A 20,038-nucleotide genomic window follows, 5' to 3' on the forward strand; every position below is an offset into this window, starting at 1 on the left:
TGCTAGGTGAAACCCAGAGCACGTATACTCCGTACTAGTATGAGACTTACGCCCCCCCCCTTCCCCCTATTCGACGTATGCACAATGTACTTCGTATGAATCCCCCAAATTCAGGGAATCACATCCATGTACCCCTGCCAGGGCTAAAATGACGCATCAGTACCACATCCGGATTCTGGGACTATTATGTCCACCCGCTTCTTGGTTCTAGCTCAAGTCGTATATCATCTCCAGATTTGTAGCTCTACAATGTTACTTCCTGAACGGAAGATAGTACAAAAACTAATCTATATCCCTGTATCCCTGTAACTTTGTAAGACATTAGTAACAGTGCTCAGTCATAGTCCCAGCATCATAATACTCGCTAGCACTGGCAATAAACATTGAGAGTTGCCTAACATTGTCTGCTTTCCCACTGGAATCAATCTCCCTGCAACTGACACTTCACGGGATACTTCGTTTATTGATTCCAATCCATATTTTGCTTGTAGGTGTCCTTCTGCCCGAAATGCCTTTGCCACTGGCCTTGATCTTTCCTTGCCTTGTCCTCGCCGGCCTTGAGACCTTTCAACAGCCCCTTCGAGTGTACGAAAACCAGTCCAGTTCGCCTTTTGACGCGCAGTTTGACCAAAGGGTTGAGTGGGCCCTTGAACATTTCAGCATTCCTGGTCTGGCTGTTGCAGTCGTTCATGGAGACACATTTGTAAAAGTGTGTGGCCCTGTTATTTATGTAGTCATCGATGATTAAATTGACAGAAAACTACAAAGGGCTATGGCGTCTCGAATACTATCAGTTCACAGCCAGTGACAGAACATACCCTATTTTTCACAGGAAGCACGACCAAGGCCTTCACTTCTGCAGCCATCTCTCTCCTTGTTGATGATAACATCAATTTTTCAGACATCCATTGGGATACACCGGTCCACACTATTATTCCAGCGGATTTTGTACTCAACGATACCTGGTCTACATCACAAATGACAATTATTGACATTCTGTCTCATCGCTCTGGTCTACCACGCCACGACTGGGTTTGGCTTGCCGACATAACGCTTCAAGAAGCAGTGCGATCAATGAGACATCTTCCATTTACGGCTTCTCCGCGGACAGAATGGCAATATTCAAATCTCATGTATCTTGTGGCGTCCCATCTTATCGAGACCGTGACGAATCAATCCTTGCAGGAGTTCTTTACCGAAAATCTCTGGCTGCCTATGAACATGACAGAGACTTACCTTTCCCTCTACGAGGCTCGGAACGCACAACGAGATATTGCACAAGGCTACTATGTTGGTTTGGACGGTAAAATTGCCTCCACCGATCAAGTATTTTCGGATAACATCCGTGGAGCAGGCAACATACTATCGTCGGTATCAGATTACGCCAAGTGGATTTCAACCATGCTGAAACGTGGACTGCCATTCTCTCAGACAAGTTACGAAAATTTGTTTGGTGGCCACTCTATAGTGTCGCCTAATCCTCTTGAGCCGTTTCAAACCCCTACATTTTACGGACTAGGATGGATGTCACAAGCGTATAAGGGCGAGATGATTCTGTTCCACGAAGGGGCTCAGTTTGGGTATGGTGCGTCCGTTATACTCTTACCACAGCGAGACTTCGGGCTTGTGTTGCTAGGCAATAATATGGATGGGGTGAACGCGGCGGCGAACGCACTTGCTTATCATCTGATTGACGAAGAAATGGATATTTCCCTTGAGAGTCGATTTGATTGGGTTGCAAGGTATGTAAAAACATTCAGTTGGCTACTCGACGGTTTGTCCTTGTTATCGTTTTCGAAACATACCTCTAATCATTAAACAAGAGGCGATGCAATCATCAACGACGGATATCTTTCTGAAAACATCCTATCAGAGCTCTATCCAAGAATTCCCAATCCTCCGTTGGCAAGCCCTGTCAACTTCTCTGCGTATGAAGGTTCTTATACGCACCCCGCTTACCCAGAGCTTAGGATATCCAACAATTGCAGGAGTGATCACGCTTACCAGAGGCTAAACCGAACAACTCCTGACCTGTGCGCCTCGCTTGCAAGATACAGTGACTACTCGAAAAATCTCGAGATCGGCTTTTTCCATGTTTCCAGTACCTATTGGCTTCAAATTGCAGTGAGATGGGGCCACCCCAGTGCTGCTCGGGTGGAGTTTCGGATTGAGCCTGATGGCTCAGCAAGCTGGTTAGGAATTGAGATTGAGCCTTTGATGGCGGAGAGGGAGGAAAAGATATGGTGGAAACATTTGCTTTGATCATAGATACTGGAAAAACAAATGCATACCGTTGCAGTGACATCTGGACGTTTCGAAAAGGTGACTTGTGTGTCCAGCCTTTTAGATACTTTACAGAACGAGCTATCTCTAGAAGCACTCTTATTGGAAGATATTATCTATGATGGTAATTATTACTATTTTAAAACAGTCAGCAATAGAAACGAACAAAGAGGCCGAGTGGATTTTGACATTCGCAAAACTAATCTTTCGTTGAAAGAATGGATTTGCCATTTGAGGCCAATTGATGACTGTCTGGGTATACGTATTCTCTTAGATCGTAAGGAAGACAAAGGTTAGTAGTGCCTCATTTAGTCTCAATGGTTACTAATAGAATCTAGAAATGGTGGATTGGTTCGACAAAATGATAGGAAAGGATAGCGGGTCATCCAATACATTGGACTGTGACTATAAAAGAAATAGGAGGCCGTCGTGGGGATGTCCTTTTGGATGTCAGCGATATTAGGAAGAAGTCAGTTTGCATTTATCTCAATAGCTTTGTGAATAACTGTGCTCTGGTATTACAATCTAGACACTGTATTTAATTTAATCTCTATAACGAAGGTACAGAAATTGAAGATCTTTCTCTTTGCGGATTTTCTCCATTACATACCAAGCAAAAAAGCCCCAAAGTTATAGAGATACACGAATGGGGAACCATGTACTCCATTCATACAACCTTTTCAACAACTTGAACCTTGGGTATCTTCGGTAGGTGCCGAAGTCCTACCTTAGGCATACTGAGCCCGGGGCCTTAGGCACTAAGTGGTATGCAAACCCTGCAAACCGCTCAGGAGCACAGAGGAACTTATGCACAGCTAAAGGCGGCGGTAGCGTAACGATAAGCTTGAGTCATTACCCATCAGCTGAACCTAGGCACATCTTTGGACAAAGACATCTGATTGTACATAGCTCATTTGCTCGATATTGCCTACTGCTCTCAGCAATGGTGAAGATTGAGGCCTTCGCGGTTGAACAGGTAATCCCCCCGCATTACCCCATGACTCGGTGGTATTTATCTGTTCCTTGTGTTGCTAAAAAAAAATGCACATTACTAACTATTATGCAGTGGATGGACAAGTATGAAACCACTGCCAAGTATAATACCGCCGAAACCTGCTGCGCATCCATCTCCGTCGATGATCTCCGCGCGCTCTCCGATGACAAGAAGTCCAACCCTTTGACCGAGCTCCAATCCACTAAACTTACATATGGGGCGATTCGTGGCTCCGATAAATTGCGAAATACATTGGCGAACTTGTATTCGGTGAGGGCACCAACGCAGTTACCGAAGGACAATATCTTGATCACTGCTGGCGGAATCCAAGCGAACTTCTTGCTGTTATATACCTTGCTTGGCCCAGGAGACCATGTCATCTGCCATTACCCGACATACCAGCAGCTGTTTTCGGTCCCTGCATCAGTGGGGGCTGAAGTCAGCTTGTGGAAGTCCAAAGAGACCGATGGATGGCAGTTGGACATTGAAGAGCTGAAAGACCTTATCCGTCCCAACACGAAGCTGATTATCATCAAGTATGTTCGAATCTTGTCATAATCCTGCAACGAACGTGTTGTTCTAACCATCATGCTCATAGTAACCCGCAAAACCCAACTGGAGCCATCATCCCCCGCCAGACACTCCAACAACTAGTCGATATTGCGCGTGAGAAATCCATTATCATCCACTCCGACGAGGTCTATCGCCCGCTTTTCCACAATATTAGTCCCGCGGACCCGAGATTCCCACCCACACTCCTTTCTATGGGCTACGAACGCACCGTGGTGACAGGATCTGTTTCCAAAGCATATAGCCTGGCAGGCTTGCGGGTCGGCTGGGTCGCGTCGCGAGATAGCTCTATCATTGAATCTCTTGCTAATGCGCGCGATTATACAACTATCTCTGTCGGGCAAATTGATGAGGCAATTGCCAGTTTTGCACTAGCACCAGATTGCATCCACAATCTTCTAAAGCGAAATCTCGATCTCGCTCGGACTAATCTCTCTATTCTGGAGAAGTTCGTCGATACTCACCGCTGGGCGTGTGAGTGGATTAAACCGCAAGCCGGTTCCACTGCATTTGTGCGCTTTAACAAGATGGGAAAACCCGTTGACGATGTCGCTTTCTGCGAGATAGTCCAGGAACGCACTGGTGTGATGCTGGTTCCAGGTAGCCTTTGCTTTGGAGTTGGAGAAGACTTCAAGGGTTATGTTCGCATTGGGTATGTCAATGAAACCGAGGTCCTGAAGCAGGGTTTGGATGCATTGGGCAAGTTCATGGAAGATGAGTATGAGGACGTCCCAGTGAAGAGGCCCTTGAAAAAGTGAGATGCTATCTTATTGATATATTTTAGGGTTGATCTTAGCTAGAACCCGTCTGAAAATAGCCAAAATAGGTATGTAGATCCAGACGCTAAGACCAAGTGAGGTTATAAAAAGTGCGGGGGGACGATCCCTCTTAATAAGCCCATGTGAAGGTGTACAATAGATCTTTTATTGTTAAATTCAAATATAACATTTGTCAAATGTAATATATGAATGTATTCAGACATTGGGAAGAGAAACCGTACGTTAATTTCTTGTTTTGGGTCGCACACATTCCAACGTTGCATGTCGTCAGGGGATCGGCACACCTGTGCCGAGGCACTTTCGCTCTTTTGCCATTTCACTCCCACGGGTCTTACTGGAACCTCTATTGATTTTGAGTGATTTACTAGCACCGAGGTATCACCCAAGGAGTCCCTATCACACCTTCTTCGTTCTTTGTCCCAAATCCACATTCAAAGCTCCGATAGAAGGGGCGATCCCATCTGTTACCCAAATATCATACTCTTTTGATCCTACTCATTTGGGCTTGATCCTTGAACCTTTTTGGTCATAATGCCGCTGTCGTCTTTGCCTGGTATGTTATGGTGTACGTCAGGACTGGATGAATGACTAACAAGCTGTCTCTTTGCGCAGATATTCCCTTGAGTCTTGCACTCCCTGCTGCGGCAACCACACTTGCATATCTCAACGCAAGATGGTCGGTCTCCTACGATTTGAACCTTATAAAGGGGCTATTGAAGATGTCCGTGAAGTCCCGCATCGCCGAACGGGGTGACCGCTTGAACCTCTTCTACACACTCGAAGCCTATGCACTCGATCCTAGAACTGCAGATAACGATTTTATTGTGTATAATGGACAAACCACGACCTTCCATAAAGGCTATATCACGGTGCTGCGCTACGGAGCATGGTTCAAGAAAGTCCACGGTATCAAGCACAAGGAGATTGTCGCAATCGACTTCATGAACTCTTCCACCTTCATCTTCATGATTCTGGGACTGTGGAGTATTGGCGCAGTCCCTGCGTTCATCAACTACAACTTGTCTGGCAAGCCGCTCACGCACTCTATTCGAACGTCCAGTGCGAGGCTCTTGATGGTTGATGAAGAAGTTCGTCACTGCTTCCCGGCGGAGCAGGAGAAGATTTTGACATCTCCAAATTTCCGTGATGGCAAGGGACCGGTCGAAATTGTATTCCATACCCCGGAGGTCGAAGCGCAGATTCTCGCAATGGAGCCTACGCGAGAGGACGACAAGGTTCGCAGTGGTTTAATCCCTCGTGATATGGCCATCTTGATTTACACAAGTGGCACCACTGGGCTTCCCAAACCAGCTATTGTCAGTTGGAAGAAGTGCTGGTCTGGTAGTTTATTTGTAAAAGACTGGTTAAGTATTACTTCCTCTGACAGATTCTTCACGGTAAGGCCTCCTAAATGTACAGATGTCACTGTCCAAGCTAACTTCCTGACTAGTGCATGCCTCTGTACCATAGTTCCGCTGCGGTGCTTGGGTTTATAACTTGCTTGATGGGCGGATCCGCCTTGATCATTGGCCGCCGGTTCTCTGCACGCAACTTCATCAAGGAGGCCCGTGAGAATGATGCGACAATTATCCAATATGTGGGCGAGACGCTACGTTATTTATTGGGTGTAACACCTGAAATTGACCCAGCCACCGGCGAGGATCTCGACAAGAAGCACAATATCCGTTTGGCATTCGGAAATGGATTGCGTCCTGACATCTGGAACCGTTTCAAAGAGCGCTTCGGCATCCCCACAGTCGCCGAGTTCTACGCCGCCACCGAAGGTACTGCGGGCGCATGGAATATTTCGTCGAACGACTTCTCCGCGGGAGCCATCGGCCGAAACGGAGCTTTAGGAAATATAATCCTTGGTCGTAGCACTGCCATTGTGGATGTTGATCACGACACCGAGGAACCGTGGCGTGATCCCAAGACTGGCCTCTGCAAGTCTGTCCCTCGGGGTGATCCTGGTGAGCTGTTGTTCGCCATCGACGCAGCTGATCCCACTGCCAATTTCCAGGGCTACTTTGGAAACAAGAAAGCGACAGAGAGCAAGATTATCCGCGATGTAATCAAGAAGGGCGATGCCTATTTCCGGACTGGTGACATGGTTCGATGGGACAAAGACGGCCGCTGGTTCTTCTCCGATCGACTGGGTGATACCTTCCGGTGGAAGAGCGAGAACGTGTCCACCAGCGAGGTTTCCGAGGTTCTGGGTTCGCATCCTGACGTGCACGAAGCCAATGTTTACGGCGTTGCTCTTCCCAATCATGATGGCCGTGCCGGCTGTGCAGCCATTCTTTTCAACCAGCAGATGGCAAACGGAAATACCTCTGATTCCGCACTAGAGCCCTCGCGCGAGGTGCTTGATACTCTGGCTGCACACATTCTCCAGAATCTGCCCAGGTTTGCGGCACCGATGTTTTTGCGAGTTACGCCTACGACGCAGTCGACCGGTAACAACAAGCAACAGAAGCATGTTCTTCGCAATGAGGGGGTAGATCCAGCTCTTGTGGCGAAGAAGGACCGAATTTACTGGCTCCAGGGTAATACCTATGTCCCCTTTGAACAGAGGGACTGGGAACGGTTGACTGGTGGTCAGGTCCGACTTTGATCTGCTTTTTTCTTGGACTCATCTCGGTTTTGTGTGTCTGACTTGCCCTATTATATCTTTATTTCTTTTTTGGTCCTCTGCCATCACCCCTTCCCTCCTTTACCTTACGATACCCTCAATGGCCCCCAATTTCATAATTCACATATTTTCACTGGTAATTACACACATATACACCGGATTTTAGGCCTTGCGACATGGCTTTCCCTTTCCGTTTTAGTGCTCACCCCTTGCCGCTGTTTGCTCACTGAGTATATGTAATCATTAGACCCGCTCACTGAGCTTCACCTGAGCAGCCTGATCCCACTCACTGAGCGTGATCTGAGCGCTCTGACTTGCTCACTGAGCATAACTTGATTATTATATAAGCTCAAGGACTTGTTCACTGGGCATCACCTGAGCAGCGGGAGCAAAGTGGGAGAGCAGCTAAGTCAGCAGGTCACCTTAATAAAATGCACCACGCTAGCCCTATCCAAATGCAGTCGTTCACCCGGCACTCTTGACCGTTGTACCATCAACAAAAGGCTGGTGTCATCAATTTGGCGGTCGATCCTAGTTGTTGCGCCTCTACCTAGAAGGCAAATGCACAGTAGGGCCACATTATTGGCTTTACTATTCTGCACCTATACCACTATTCAGCCTCGCCGAGCTCTATATGCAGAAAATACTAGAGTGCGCCAAAACGGTTTGGTTTTAGGGCCAGTTTCAGAAACCATTGCGGTTTTTGGTTTTCGAGGCTCCGCAATAGTTCTTGGGACCAAGATCTTTTTAGTCCCATGGGAGTTGCCAAGGCCTAGTAAAGGTAAAAGATAAAGGAGAGTTTTTGCTGAAGTTAAAGGCAGGGATAATTATGAAAAGGAAAGAAAAGAAAGAAGAAACTCAGACCTAGGGACTTCCAAGGTTGATAGAGGTAGGACAGGGTAAGACGAACCATAGTAAAATCAAAACTACGATGCCTATTCTAGCAATCTTTATTGTAAGAACCATAGAACCTATTACATAGTTTAAGCACGGGTAGAGAGAGAGTTATGAGTTAATGATAGGAATGAACAAGAGGACAATAGAACCTTGGAATGTACAAGAGAGCAATAGAAATAATAAAGAGAAAAATAGACAGGATCGACGGAATCCATGGATGGTCGCCGTCGCCTAATTAGGAAGGCAGCAAAATCACAGATATAAAACCACCCTCCTCCCCTTTCCTAACTCTCCTTACTTTTTTCCTTAAACAACGATCAACCTTCTGATTTCTACACTACTACTTTTTTTTCGCTAAACAACAATCACCCTTCTGATTTCTACAACCCTACTAGTTTCATCTGACCGAGAAGTGAGGCTAAGATCAGTCCCCTCACTTTATGCACAGGCTGACATTTTGTTCTCTTAACAAGATGTCGCAGTTACCAGGCTTAAAGTCACCCGCAAAGCAACCTGCGGCCGCAAGCCCAAGCACTATCCCCATCTCATTCCCAACCAAGCCAGTCTCGACCAGAAAGCTCCCTGACCTTGAAGCAGCGCTGAAGAAAGTAGCTTCCGCACGGAGCAAGTTTCATGTGCAAAAGATTGGCATATTGATCCGGTGGGAAAACGATGAAACTGGCGCAGAGAATGATATGGTGACAATGGAATCAATTCTGAAACCGCTTGGGGTCCAATGTAACAGATTTGTGATCCCAAATTCGGACAAAACACCAGCCTTGAGCCTACAAGAGAATCTCAACAAACTCCTTCGACAATGTACCCGGTCGTCACTACCCTCTCTGTTCATTTTCTTTTATGTTGGTCATAGTGGCCTTCATGATGATGCTCTGTGCTTTACGTCACGTCATAGAAGAATCCTGTGGCGGTCTATCAGAGGTACTCTGGAATCTGCAGAGTCAGTGGATTCTCTGGTAATACTCGATTGCTGCCACGCGGCTGCTGCAGCACGGCAGCCCAACTCGACAACGAACATTCACATCATTGCGGCATGTGGAGTTCATGAAATTGCGTCCGTACGCTCAAATACCACTTCGTTTACCCAAAGACTGTTCCGCGCCGTGCAAAAGTTTAAGAACCAACAGAATTTCACAACGGCTGAGTGGTACCAGCAAGTACAAGTCGAGAAGCCTAAGTATGCCCCCAACGCCGTGTTTGAAACGTTTAGCGGCACCAGAGCAATCAGCCTTGCATTCAGTGATACTAGTCGATCCCGCCTCCCTCGGCCAGTATCTGGAGTGAGCCAAAAGCACGTGCTGGTGAAGCTGACGCTTGAGGGACAACGAGACGCTGTGGATAGCTTTTCAAAAGCCGTTCGCTCACTCCCGCCGAACATGAAAGTTGAGATTTGCAATGCATTCGAAACCGATGCCTCTGTTTTCTTTATCCTACAGATGTCATGGGAAGGATGGGTTCTGTGGACCAGCGTTGTACATTTGGACTTTGTGGGTGTAACGCTCGGCCCTGATTTACTCCCCCGGAAAGCCATTCCCCCTGCTTCAGCCTCTGGAGAGAATTTGCCTCCTGAAGACCTCTCTTTCAAGGAAGCATGATAATTTTTCTTTTTGATATTTCCGTTTCGCTTGGCTTGCACTTTGTTCTGCTTCGCTTTGGCTTCGCTTTGGCTTCGCTTTGGCTTCGCTTTGGCTTTACTCTTCTGTGTCTTTTCTATTTCTCTGCTTTTCTCTATCCTTAAGCTAATCTATCGCATTCGGTGGCTGACCAAGGTCGACGCTCTTAAAGTAAAATGCCGATATATTATATATCGTACGTTTATCCCTACCTCTAATACTATGAAGTATATATCACCCGTGCTATGAAATACTCATTGAGCAGGAGCCTGAGCGCCTTCATAAACGCGGCGGCACCCCGATCGGGAAATTCGCGACTGTGGCCTAAAATCCGGTACATGCGCCTACAACATACGTAGGTATAGACAATCCAAAGTATGATTTTCCCCTTTGGGATCTTGTTGATATCTATTTTGACCCATCTCCACCATGACCCCCACTTCCCATAACCCAAGTTCTTTCAAACTTTGCACTGTTCTATTTCTATGAGCTCTGGTTTCTGTGGATGCGAAATTATTGGAAATACATTCCCCCTGGTACTCTTTAGGCCTCAGACCTTGTCATACTTGGGGAAACCGTTAAAGGTATCCAAAACCGAATCGACCTCAACAATATCCCACACCTGATCAATCTGCGCTGTAATTTCCGCGCTGAGGGGTCCCTTGTTCAATGCAGCAAGCGTCTGATTGAGTTGCTCGACATTGCGCGAGCCAATAATCAAAGCGTCTCCAAGTTCTGCCTTGAGGGCCGAGTTGTGCATCACCCACCGATATGCCAGCTCAGCCTTGGGAATACCAGACCCTTTGGAGATCTTCTCCCATTCTCCCAAGCCCTTCAGCATATGGGGCTTATTGAAAAGCGCATTGTAGACTCCACCGAGAGGTGTCTTGGGGTCCCAACGACCCTCACCGCCAGCGACCAGCGTCGCAACATCCTTTGTCAGGAACCCTCCGGCGATGGGTGAATAGGCGTAGAAGGCGATATTGTGCTTCCGCAGCGTGGGAAGAATCTCTTTCTCTGGTCGGCGTGCAACGGCAGAGTAGTTGCCCTGGTAGACACTTGGCATAACGTAGTTTTTCTCACGACAGATGCGGACTACCTCTTCGACCTCCTCGGCCAGATAGTTGGACAGACCGAATCGCTTGAACTTTCCCGCCTTGTGTGCAGCGTCGATACCAACCATCAGGTCTTCCATTGAGCTTCTGCGCTCGGGGGCGTGCATGTAGTAGATATCGAGCTGGAAATCGGTATTAGAAATTGGGGTATAGTTTGGACACATGAGAAGTTCACCTGGTCGGTTTGGAGACGGGCCAAACTCTGGTCCAAGGTTTCCGTGAAGGACTCCGGGGTGGAAGGCTCAGATCCAAATCCGCCGGGATATTTTGAATCAATGGTAAAACGGGAATGGGCATGAAGGTTCCCCAATAACACCTCGGAGTTGTTATAGAATTTGGCAGTGTCAATGTGTTTGATGCCATTGGCCTGTAGAATGTCGAAGACCTCATTGATGGATTCAAGATTCGGATATGCGACTTCATCCATGAGGGAGGCCCCACCCCAGATAACTTCAACGTCAGACATGGTAACCGGTGATTGTAGATGGTGCTATGTGTATGGTAGTAAACATAAATCTCTCAGAACAAGTCGGGTGTCTATGCACTTATAGTCTTTATCACCTTTATCTAAACTTGCTAATCATGTTTATAATCATGGAATCTTGGAAACAAGAAGATCCTTACAGATCCCTGCACAGGTGCCTATCGTGCTCCGAACTGGAGATGTCGGCTAATTATTAAGCAGGGGGCACCTGGGCAGGGCTACAGGGCTACAGATGCGCCTCTATCACACCGCATCAGAGCTTTGGTCTACCTGGGGCTTAGGACCAGGGCTTTCCATTCCAATTTGTGATCAAATGTACATTCAAGATCAGGATACTTATACGATCCTGTTTACTCTATATCACTATGAGACCCCAATGGCATTCTACTAAGGTCCCAGGAGTATAAAGCCGACTTGGAAGCAAATCGGCTTCCCCGCATGTATTTGGAGATCCCCACTGCTTTTCTTTTCCCCTTTCTGCTTTCTACTTTCCCTTTCTTTCTGTTTGTACAACGCTCCCACGTTCGCCATGTCGTCAAGTTGGTCCTTACTTGCACACCTTCGCCCGCGCATACGGGCGCACGTTCGACCGAGTACAATTCGCAGTTTCACCGTCTCTGAGCATCTCCACTCAGATGCTTCAACAGTAGCCAAGGCCTTCCTGTCGCGCTTTCAATCCATGGGGCCACAAACTCGTATGCAAACGATAGATGCCAATCAGCTCCAGCTTCTCACCCTCACACTTGATCGCCCTACCCTCTTCCCCGGTGGCCCCTCCCTATCTAATGGCGCTCCCGCCCCGCAATCCGCAGTACCCGTGCCACCAGGCTATCACCTCGCGTATTTCACGCCTGCGTTCATAGAAACCGAACTGGGGCCGGATGGAACCGATGCGTCGTACAATCCAGACGCACCATTCACACGGCGCATGTGGGCAGGCGGGGAGGTGCTGTGGCCCCGTTTGGATGGGAAACCCAATCCAATACGAGTAGGACAGGAGGTGCTAGAGACAACGCGAGTGCTTAGTGCGCAGCCCAAGGTTGTGAAAAAGACCGGCGAGGATATGATTGTTGTTGGAATTGAGAAAGAATTCGCCAACGAGCACGGCGTGTCAATTATTGACCGACGGTCCGGCTTTCCTTGCTCAAGATTATCACAAACCGAAAGTACTGACAACGTTCATGTAGCAATTGGGTATTCCGTAAAGCTCTACCTGTTTCTTCTGCATCAACGCCATCCAGCGCCCCTCCCTCGTCTTCAACATCCCATATTGCGACCCCAAATCTCACCTCGTCCGTCATTTCCACCGAGGGAAATACCCATACTCGAACCCTGATGCAAACGCCCGTGACCCTATTCCGCTTCTCTGCTCTGACTTTCAACCCTCATAAGATTCACTACTCACTACCCTGGGCGCGTGATGTAGAAGGACACAGGGATATTGTAGTACATGGTCCGTTGAATTTGATCTCTATTCTGGATCTTTGGCGGGACACCCGTCAGGGTTTCATGGATTCTACCTTGATTATTCCTGAGCGCATCACCTATCGGGCAACGAGTCCATTATATGCCGGGGAAGAGTATCGGATTGTGCTCGAGGAGGGCGAAACCACCAAGGTGCAGATCATTGGGCCCGGGGAAGTAGTCGCCATGACGGCTGAGATTCAATAGATATGAACTTCAAATATAAGTGACCCAGATATGAAACTATAAGCATTGGAATCTATGAGGGTCATCTCTGATAGAATCGAAGGAAATGAAGCTCCAACAGGCTTTGGTCAACAATACTACATCCAACACGCATGGATAATCATCCGCAATACCCAACCCTGGCTAGATGCCTTCGTACAGATAGATCCTTGGAAGTTGTGGAAGGATTGCCGATACAATCTATTGGTTTACTTTGAGTAAAAAAAGTAACAGCACAAAACCCATCGATCGAATCCACAGTATGGAGTATGCACCGGGCACTAAGTAAATAATCCTGCCGAGGTGCAGATCCCGCTCCGCGGAACCAGGCCGATTTTCTTGTCTACGAAATCACTACACTCAAAGAACCAACCTGTGTATATCTCTCTTATATCCTCCTCAATGCGACCCTTCCGCACCTTGCGACTTCCAAGTCGCGCAACTCTACCCTCCCAGCGCCAGAATGTGTGCCCAGTCTCCCACCAGCAGACAAACCTGAGGACAATAAACACCACACAACGACCAAGTCTGTGCCGACCTCTGCTTCCAAACAATGTCACCAAAACTACCACACGAGCCTTCGGCCTACCTGACCTATCCTCCTTCCTCCCCAACAACAATAACAACAACTCCCCGCACCGCATCCTAACGGCCACCCGCAACCTCCCCTACCACCCAACTCTGCTATACAAGGTGATCTCCTCGGTCGAAGCCTACAGCCAATTCCTCCCCTTCCTCACTGCGTCTACCGTGACAGCACGCGATCCGGAAACAGGATACCCAACACAAGCGTTCCTGACAGTCGGCTACGGCCCGCTCAGCGAGACGTTCACGTCGCGCGTGATCTGCGATGTGGAGAATCTGACCGTGGAGGCTAATAGCGGGGCCAAATATGGTAAAGAGGGACAGGGTGGACAGGCTAGTAAGAGCTCTTCGTCCGGGCTAAGTGGGTTCTTCCCCGGTGCGAATGAGGGCCTTTTCGAGTACCTAACTACAAAGTGGGAGCTGGTGCCGCTTCCATCCGGGACAACGGGCAGGCCGTTGACCAAGGTTAATTTGGAGGTGCGGTTTGAGTTTCGCTCGCAGATGCATGCTACTCTTATGAGTGCTGTTGAGGGGCAGATGGCTGGGGTTATGATTGAGGCTTTCGAGAAGCGGATACGGGAGGTTGAGGGTAAAGGGCAGTGATAGTGTCAATTGTAGGTTGGATTGTATATTAGTGGAGTGTTTGGAGATTGGGCATAGATTGCATTTCTGACGTTGCATAGGACTACTTGTTGGACTTGCATCTCTTCAACTCTTGTCAGCAGAATGGAAATATAGAGCATCGCCAATTTGATTCTATTGGATGGATCGCTGTACATGCTCAATCAGAAGCCTGTGAGAATGAGCAATGGAGACCAAAAAAAAAATAAAACATGATAGTATATAATACAGATTATCCAGACACAGAAATGATTTTCAACTTAAAGCATGCTCATACTCCGATGACGGTTGAGGGAGTTGCGCGAGCTCTTCATCGAGCCGACGGCATTGTAGTTGTCGAAAACCACGTCCCAGTTAATCCGATCCCACCAGCGCTCCAGGTACTCGTCCTTGCCGGCAATACCGTAGTCCATCATCCACGCGTGTTCCCAGGTGTTAACACAGAGAATGGGCTGGATATCGACGGCGCCAGGAGCGAGGCTCTTCTGGTTCTGGGCGTGAGCGCCCATCGAGCCAGCGAACTGGTTACCCAGCTGGGTCTCCGGGGTGTGGGTGGACATGTCGACGGGTTGCCGCCGGGAGTGGGCGGCAGGGTAGGGAGAGCCAGCGCTATAGGTGCAGAAAATGTGCATCATGCCTTCGCGCTCGAGGTTCTTGGCGAGCCACACGAATCCGGGGCCGAACATTGAGCTAGCCGTGGCCAGGAAATCCATCTTTAGGGACTCGACGGAGGAGCAGGTGTCGACGATGTCCTTGGCGAACTTTTCGGGAATAGTGGTGGCTGCGGGGGACTATATTGAGCAAGCTGGTTAGGATTGATTATCGTATACAAAGGGATTGGTGTCGTTGCTAACCAAGCAGTTGAAGAAAAAGTGGTTGTTGTGGGCCATTGAGGCATAATTGAACACCGAGGCCATCTCCGGACGCTTAGAGTATTTGACCAGCAATTCTCCAGGTTTGGCATCTGCGTCGACGGTATCTATTTCATTCAAATGTCAGACACGTATTCCAATGTGCCACGCCGCTCAATCAACCGATTGGGACCGCATTGAACCAACGTATTGTTGCACAGGGTCGAAGTGCCGGGCTCACCTTGTGTCAACAGATTGAGCTTGTTAACGAGCAGACTCTGGTATTGGGTCCAGGCGAAGTCGAATGCCTCGGGCGACATGAACTCAGGAACACCATTCTCCTTATAGTAGGCGTCGTGCTGCAATTGAGGAATGCGATGGATAGCCCGGGTCTGGAAGCGTGAGAAGGCGGAGGTAGGTTTCTAGACAAAACGCGGTCAGTCAAGACGGATTGGCGACGGAGGAAGTAAATCTCACAGGGGAGAAGGAGGAGGCTGCGCGCAAAGCGCTTTGCGGCCTGACGAATCGGCTGAACATGACGAGCGGCTCTGTGAATGGTCGGGTTAATCGTGCAGAGCTTCGACGTCGAAGAATTTCCCTCCCGACGTTCTCCCAGATCGGGACTAGTGTGGTTATGTAATACCCCTGGTCCAGCAACCAATCAAATCGTTCAAATCTACTTCATCTCTAAGCGCCTTGTGCTCTTCTGCACCCTTTGGCCTTCATCCAATCCTCGTTCTGCAATCCCCTGGTCTCATGTGGTTCTGTAACAAATATTTATGATTTAGCGCCCAAATTGTTGCCATTTTTATCATGTTGCACACCCTGAAACAGCCCAATGGCTATTTTAGGGCCCCGGCGCGTGCAAGTACTCTTTGTCTACAAGACCTAGAGGATGGCAGTGCCCAAGTTCCTTTCAAGAAATGACATATCTTGGTTCTTTGATTGATTTTTGTTTCAGGCATCAGTCAATGCCCTTGTCTGTCAGCTATTTGTTAGCCATTCTCAATCCACCTCTGTCAAGGTTCCCGCCAGTGTTGGTCCTTCTACTTACGACTAGACTTGCACGTTATACGTGAAGATACTGTCAAGGGACCTGTCAGTCTATATTCTTCGGCGAAGCTCTCCTATTTTTGATAGTCAGAGACACCTCTCCCTCCCTCTCGGCCTACACACACCACCAGCATGACGAGGTCAACAGTGGGACGGCCATCCGTTCTACTGCTCTTGACTCTTCTGGCCAGCATCCGACCAGGACAAGCATCTAACTCTTTTGATCTTATTCCAAGAAGCTCAGATGCGTGTCCCACCTCATACACTCGCTGCGGCAGTACAAATGCCTCAAATGATTTCTGCTGTCCTTCAGACTCCACCTGCATCAGTCTAGACCAGGGCAGCTCCTCTATCTGCTGTCCCGCCGGTAAAGACTGTAACTACATTTCGCCAATCACATGTGATATACAACAGCAGGATGTCACCATTTACCCTGAGAGCGTCATAAAGACAACCCGTCTGGGCGAGAGCCTTCCGAAATGCGGCGATGCGTGCTGTCCGTTTGGCTACACCTGCGAAGGAGGCAAAACTTGCTCTTTGAACAAAAAAACTTCCACAACGGCAACAGCGATCGTATCCGCCTCCTCTACCAACAAAGAATTATCCGCAACAACGACTACATCACCTGTATCCAGCTCCTCGACCAACCCAGCATCGTCATCGACAACGGCTACAAGCTCAATAGCTCCCCAGGCAACTATCACACCCGTGCCGTCTCCCTCATCCGAAAATTCCGCAAACTCCACAACATGCGCAGCACTATCAAGTTCATGTCCCTCCTTCCCACCTGGGGCTATCGCAGCAGGCTTCTTCCCAGGTGCCGTCCTCGGTGCTGTCGCCGCTCTCCTAATATCCCTCTGTATCCGACGTACCCGAAAAGACGAATGTGAAATACAAGAAGGCAAATCGGGGCCTAATTGGACCCAACGCTCTTCTTCCGGGGCAATACTGTGCATATCGAACCCCATCCCCCAAGACGATACCTCGTACCGCACAGACTTCCTCCGAAGCCCACCGCGAGTCAAGCGCTCTTCTACAGGAGGACGCTCCACCCGCACGATGATTCACCGCACTGGAAGCAGAGTGCGGAGTCTATTCTCCGGTCATCCAAGAGGAAACCCCCGACTAGACAAGGATGTGCCGCCTATCCCTGTGCCAATTCCTATGCCAGCGGCTCCGTTTACTCCGCCGCGGCAGCGTCAGCCAAGTACGGAAAGTATCAAGGTTTATTCACCGCCGGAGTCGTCGTTTTCGCAGTCTCGTACCTTTTTGGAGCCTGAACCGTACCCTGGTACTGCTTCTAGGCCGGATACTAGTTTTAGCGGTCTGATGCGGGTTGTTGATAATACCCATGATGACTCTCGGGAAAATCCGTTCCGGGATCCTGGGCGTTGATGGTTGAGAGATGTGAGTGTTGCGCCAGGTTGGGTGAAGTTGTGCGTTCAGTCGCCTTGATTTAAGCATTTGGTTGCTCTGGCATATTGATCGTGTACCATGATACCCATATTTGCATTGTTTTTCACTTTGTTTTGAGGGGTTAGTTTCGCCTATCTAGATACCTGATTAATTCTCTACCTAATTCAAATATTGTGTGCTGCTTTATCCACAAGGTCAATTTACTGGATATATATGCCTGTAAATAGAGTATTATCTTCAAGAACCTTATATATAGACCAATCATGAAAAGGAAGAATAGTTTCAATGGGTGTATATAACTCCTAGAATACATTAATGTGCAGAGTTTATATTACTCTACGATGCTGTCCCCTTCGCCTTGCGTCGAGCGGCAATTCTCTTGAGCTCTTTGAGCAACCCAACAACCAGAGGGACACCAATTGGGCCCAGAAGAGGCAGATAGACCGCCACCTTATGTTCATCTGGGAAATAGACCTGGCCCACCATGCTCTTCTCGAAGAAACTGCGCTCAGCTTCTGTCTCTGCGACTCGGGCGCTGGCTAGCGCAGCGCCGAAACGCCCTTCTCGCAAGTGGGCACATGAGGCAGCCAAATGAGAGAGTGTGGTAGAGACCGAAGTAGCAACGGTTGCCGGGATAGGGATGGAAGGTAAAGACTCAGTAAGACGGGCAAGCGAGCCCATTGTTGATGAGGCGGAAAGCAACAAAGTGGCCGCGCGAATGCGGATAGATGTCTGAAGTCGGAGTGGAAGAGAGGCAGGGGTGCTTGGAGTGCCGAGAAGTGTGAGGAGTTGGTGAGAGAATGTCATGAATGCAGGACCCAAAGAGTCCTGGGAGAGATGGGAAGGATTGGACAGGCCACCTTGCTCGGTATTGGAAAGCGGCGGGTTAAGGAGGAAAACCCCGCCCCATTGGGGAACCATCCAGCTAGACGCGCGGTTTTCCTTGACAATGAGTGGAGACTGCGAGGGGTCTGGGACATAGAGGATGAAATTGATCGTCGGGCCATTGCCGATGCTCGGGTTCAGCGGCCACTCGGCAGCATTGACGAAGGCACTTAGATCTTCTTTCTTCAGTGTCCATGCCGCCTCGGTTTCATCATACTCAGGCTTCGGCGCAGTGGGCGCAAAGTTTGCATAGAGCTGTACTTGCGTGTCGACAGTGAAATTGCTGATAGGAGATAATGCCTGCAGGAGGGGCGAGACGTATTCCTTCACCGCGGCCTCGATGTCCCACGAGGAAGGTTCAAATTTGGGGGTGAAAAGTGAAAAAGAGAGGTGGTAGGTTTCAGCATATTTCATCGATCGGCGCAGTCTTCGGTCGATATCTTCGGCGAGTTGTGGTGAAGTCGAGTCAAGCCCAGCGGTGTTTCCCGACAAGATGTGCGCTATAGTAGCCTTCTCCTCTCCATACAATCGCTGTAGCTCCGCCGCAATGAAAGTAGAGAGGGGGGAGTTGGAGGAGGATGGTACGGGGACCTGGCTCGGCGGGTAGAAGATATCGAGCTGCGTCGCAGCTGCATGGAGCTCTGACGAAGGGCCTGCTAGGCCATCCCGGGGCAGTAATCGGACGGTTAATGCAGTATCCGCTGTCTCTTCTGCAGAGTATTGGACATTTTCGAGGGGTTCTTCGCTATTATCAACTGCCGTTGTACTACTGTTGGTCAACTTAAGTCGGAGGTGATGGGCTGCGAACTCGTTGAGATCATCGAGAGTATGTTGTGTCGTGCGGAGGAGATGCTGGGCCTCGAAATATTGCATTGAAGGTGTCGCAAGATGAATTTCCAAAGGGAAAACAGGTCGACACGCCTGTCAAGACCATTATTAGCATCTATCAAGTCCCCCAAGCCAAAAGCGACTTCACAAGCCGTACCTTGCCATCAGCCCAATCCACCATCTCCTCGATGGGGAGAGACGCCCGGTAGATTGATGTTGTTTTCCACCATATCGGGAATCCAAGGAATATAATTACGGCCCAAAAGGCTGCTATCACCCGAAATCGCGTTTGGAGGGCGGCCGGGGTCTCTGGGGGGCGGAGCGCGGTGGACGCTGGGTTGGTCGACTTGAGAGGCCGAAGCCTGAGGAGACTCCTGGTCTCCTGTTTTGGTCGTCATCGCCGGGACATGCTTTGTGCTCTAAATCAGAGCATCAAAGAAGGGGGTGTTTATGAAGTTGATTGTTGACTTGGGGGAAGTTGATAGCCGGGCGGAGAAGCCAGGGACCACCTAGGCCGCATTGGAGCGACACAAGTCCAACTACATGCAGCATTGGAATAGACACATATTTTCTATCTGAACTTGTAATTTCATGTTACCTTATTTAATTGTTTTGGACATGCTGTAATTCGTACTCCAAGTCTCATTCCGGACTGTGCGTTCAATTCGGCGTTTTTTGAAAGAGAGACCATAAAAGGCTTAGTATGTCATTATCGACTAGTAGTA

The 20,038-nt window shown here is 48.8% G+C and overlaps 11 protein-coding genes across 11 annotated transcripts; 7 read left to right on the forward strand and 4 right to left on the reverse strand.

Moving 5' to 3' along the window:
- Positions 1-508: 508 nt before the first annotated feature.
- On the forward strand, positions 509-2,262 carry N7500_004959 (serine hydrolase domain-containing protein; the record flags this gene model as incomplete). Its single annotated transcript, XM_056676104.1, has 3 exons — positions 509-709; positions 757-1,742; positions 1,824-2,262. 3 exons carry the CDS (start codon positions 509-511, stop codon positions 2,260-2,262), a joined length of 1,626 nt encoding a protein of 541 aa, XP_056531104.1.
- A 964-nt stretch (positions 2,263-3,226) lies between these two features.
- Positions 3,227-4,605, forward strand: N7500_004960 (Pyridoxal phosphate-dependent transferase major region subdomain 1; the record flags this gene model as incomplete). The annotated part of the gene is made up of 3 exons (XM_056676105.1): positions 3,227-3,259; positions 3,350-3,813; positions 3,876-4,605. The coding sequence occupies 3 exons, from the start codon at positions 3,227-3,229 to the stop codon at positions 4,603-4,605; spliced, it is 1,227 nt and encodes a 408-aa protein (XP_056531105.1).
- A 552-nt stretch (positions 4,606-5,157) lies between these two features.
- Positions 5,158-7,240, forward strand: N7500_004961 (uncharacterized protein; the record flags this gene model as incomplete). Its single annotated transcript, XM_056676106.1, has 3 exons — positions 5,158-5,179; positions 5,239-6,023; positions 6,077-7,240. The coding sequence occupies 3 exons, from the start codon at positions 5,158-5,160 to the stop codon at positions 7,238-7,240; spliced, it is 1,971 nt and encodes a 656-aa protein (XP_056531106.1).
- A 357-nt stretch (positions 7,241-7,597) lies between these two features.
- Positions 7,598-7,953, reverse strand: N7500_004962 (uncharacterized protein; the record flags this gene model as incomplete). Its single annotated transcript, XM_056676107.1, is given in 3 exon segments — positions 7,598-7,663; positions 7,681-7,860; positions 7,906-7,953. 3 exon segments carry the CDS (start codon positions 7,951-7,953, stop codon positions 7,598-7,600), a joined length of 294 nt encoding a protein of 97 aa, XP_056531107.1.
- Positions 7,954-8,628: 675 nt separating this feature from the next.
- On the forward strand, positions 8,629-9,768 carry N7500_004963 (uncharacterized protein; the record flags this gene model as incomplete). The annotated part of the gene is made up of 1 exon (XM_056676108.1): positions 8,629-9,768. The coding sequence occupies one exon, from the start codon at positions 8,629-8,631 to the stop codon at positions 9,766-9,768; it is 1,140 nt and encodes a 379-aa protein (XP_056531108.1).
- Positions 9,769-10,336: 568 nt separating this feature from the next.
- N7500_004964 (aldo/keto reductase family protein) lies at positions 10,337-11,367 on the reverse strand (the record flags this gene model as incomplete). The annotated part of the gene is made up of 2 exons (XM_056676109.1): positions 10,337-11,023; positions 11,077-11,367. 2 exons carry the CDS (start codon positions 11,365-11,367, stop codon positions 10,337-10,339), a joined length of 978 nt encoding a protein of 325 aa, XP_056531109.1.
- Positions 11,368-11,914: 547 nt separating this feature from the next.
- Positions 11,915-13,056, forward strand: N7500_004965 (hydroxyacyl-thioester dehydratase HTD2; the record flags this gene model as incomplete). The annotated part of the gene is made up of 2 exons (XM_056676110.1): positions 11,915-12,513; positions 12,573-13,056. 2 exons carry the CDS (start codon positions 11,915-11,917, stop codon positions 13,054-13,056), a joined length of 1,083 nt encoding a protein of 360 aa, XP_056531110.1.
- Positions 13,057-13,476: 420 nt separating this feature from the next.
- On the forward strand, positions 13,477-14,262 carry N7500_004966 (ubiquinone-binding COQ10-like protein; the record flags this gene model as incomplete). Its single annotated transcript, XM_056676111.1, has 1 exon — positions 13,477-14,262. The coding sequence occupies one exon, from the start codon at positions 13,477-13,479 to the stop codon at positions 14,260-14,262; it is 786 nt and encodes a 261-aa protein (XP_056531111.1).
- Positions 14,263-14,540: 278 nt separating this feature from the next.
- On the reverse strand, positions 14,541-15,668 carry sod4 (mitochondrial 37S ribosomal protein mS42; the record flags this gene model as incomplete). Its single annotated transcript, XM_056676112.1, has 4 exons — positions 14,541-15,071; positions 15,135-15,259; positions 15,373-15,553; positions 15,609-15,668. 4 exons carry the CDS (start codon positions 15,666-15,668, stop codon positions 14,541-14,543), a joined length of 897 nt encoding a protein of 298 aa, XP_056531112.1.
- Positions 15,669-16,316: 648 nt separating this feature from the next.
- Positions 16,317-17,579, forward strand: N7500_004968 (uncharacterized protein; the record flags this gene model as incomplete). Its single annotated transcript, XM_056676113.1, has 1 exon — positions 16,317-17,579. One exon carries the CDS (start codon positions 16,317-16,319, stop codon positions 17,577-17,579), a length of 1,263 nt encoding a protein of 420 aa, XP_056531113.1.
- Positions 17,580-17,936: 357 nt separating this feature from the next.
- On the reverse strand, positions 17,937-19,358 carry PIG-S (GPI-anchored transamidase GPI17; the record flags this gene model as incomplete). The annotated part of the gene is made up of 1 exon (XM_056676114.1): positions 17,937-19,358. The coding sequence occupies one exon, from the start codon at positions 19,356-19,358 to the stop codon at positions 17,937-17,939; it is 1,422 nt and encodes a 473-aa protein (XP_056531114.1).
- Positions 19,359-20,038: the final 680 nt, after the last annotated feature.

The sequence above is a fragment of the Penicillium coprophilum genome (genome assembly GCF_028826855.1).
Source record: "Penicillium coprophilum strain IBT 35676 chromosome Unknown utg000004l_segment0_segment0, whole genome shotgun sequence".
NCBI lineage: Eukaryota > Fungi > Ascomycota > Eurotiomycetes > Eurotiales > Aspergillaceae > Penicillium > Penicillium coprophilum.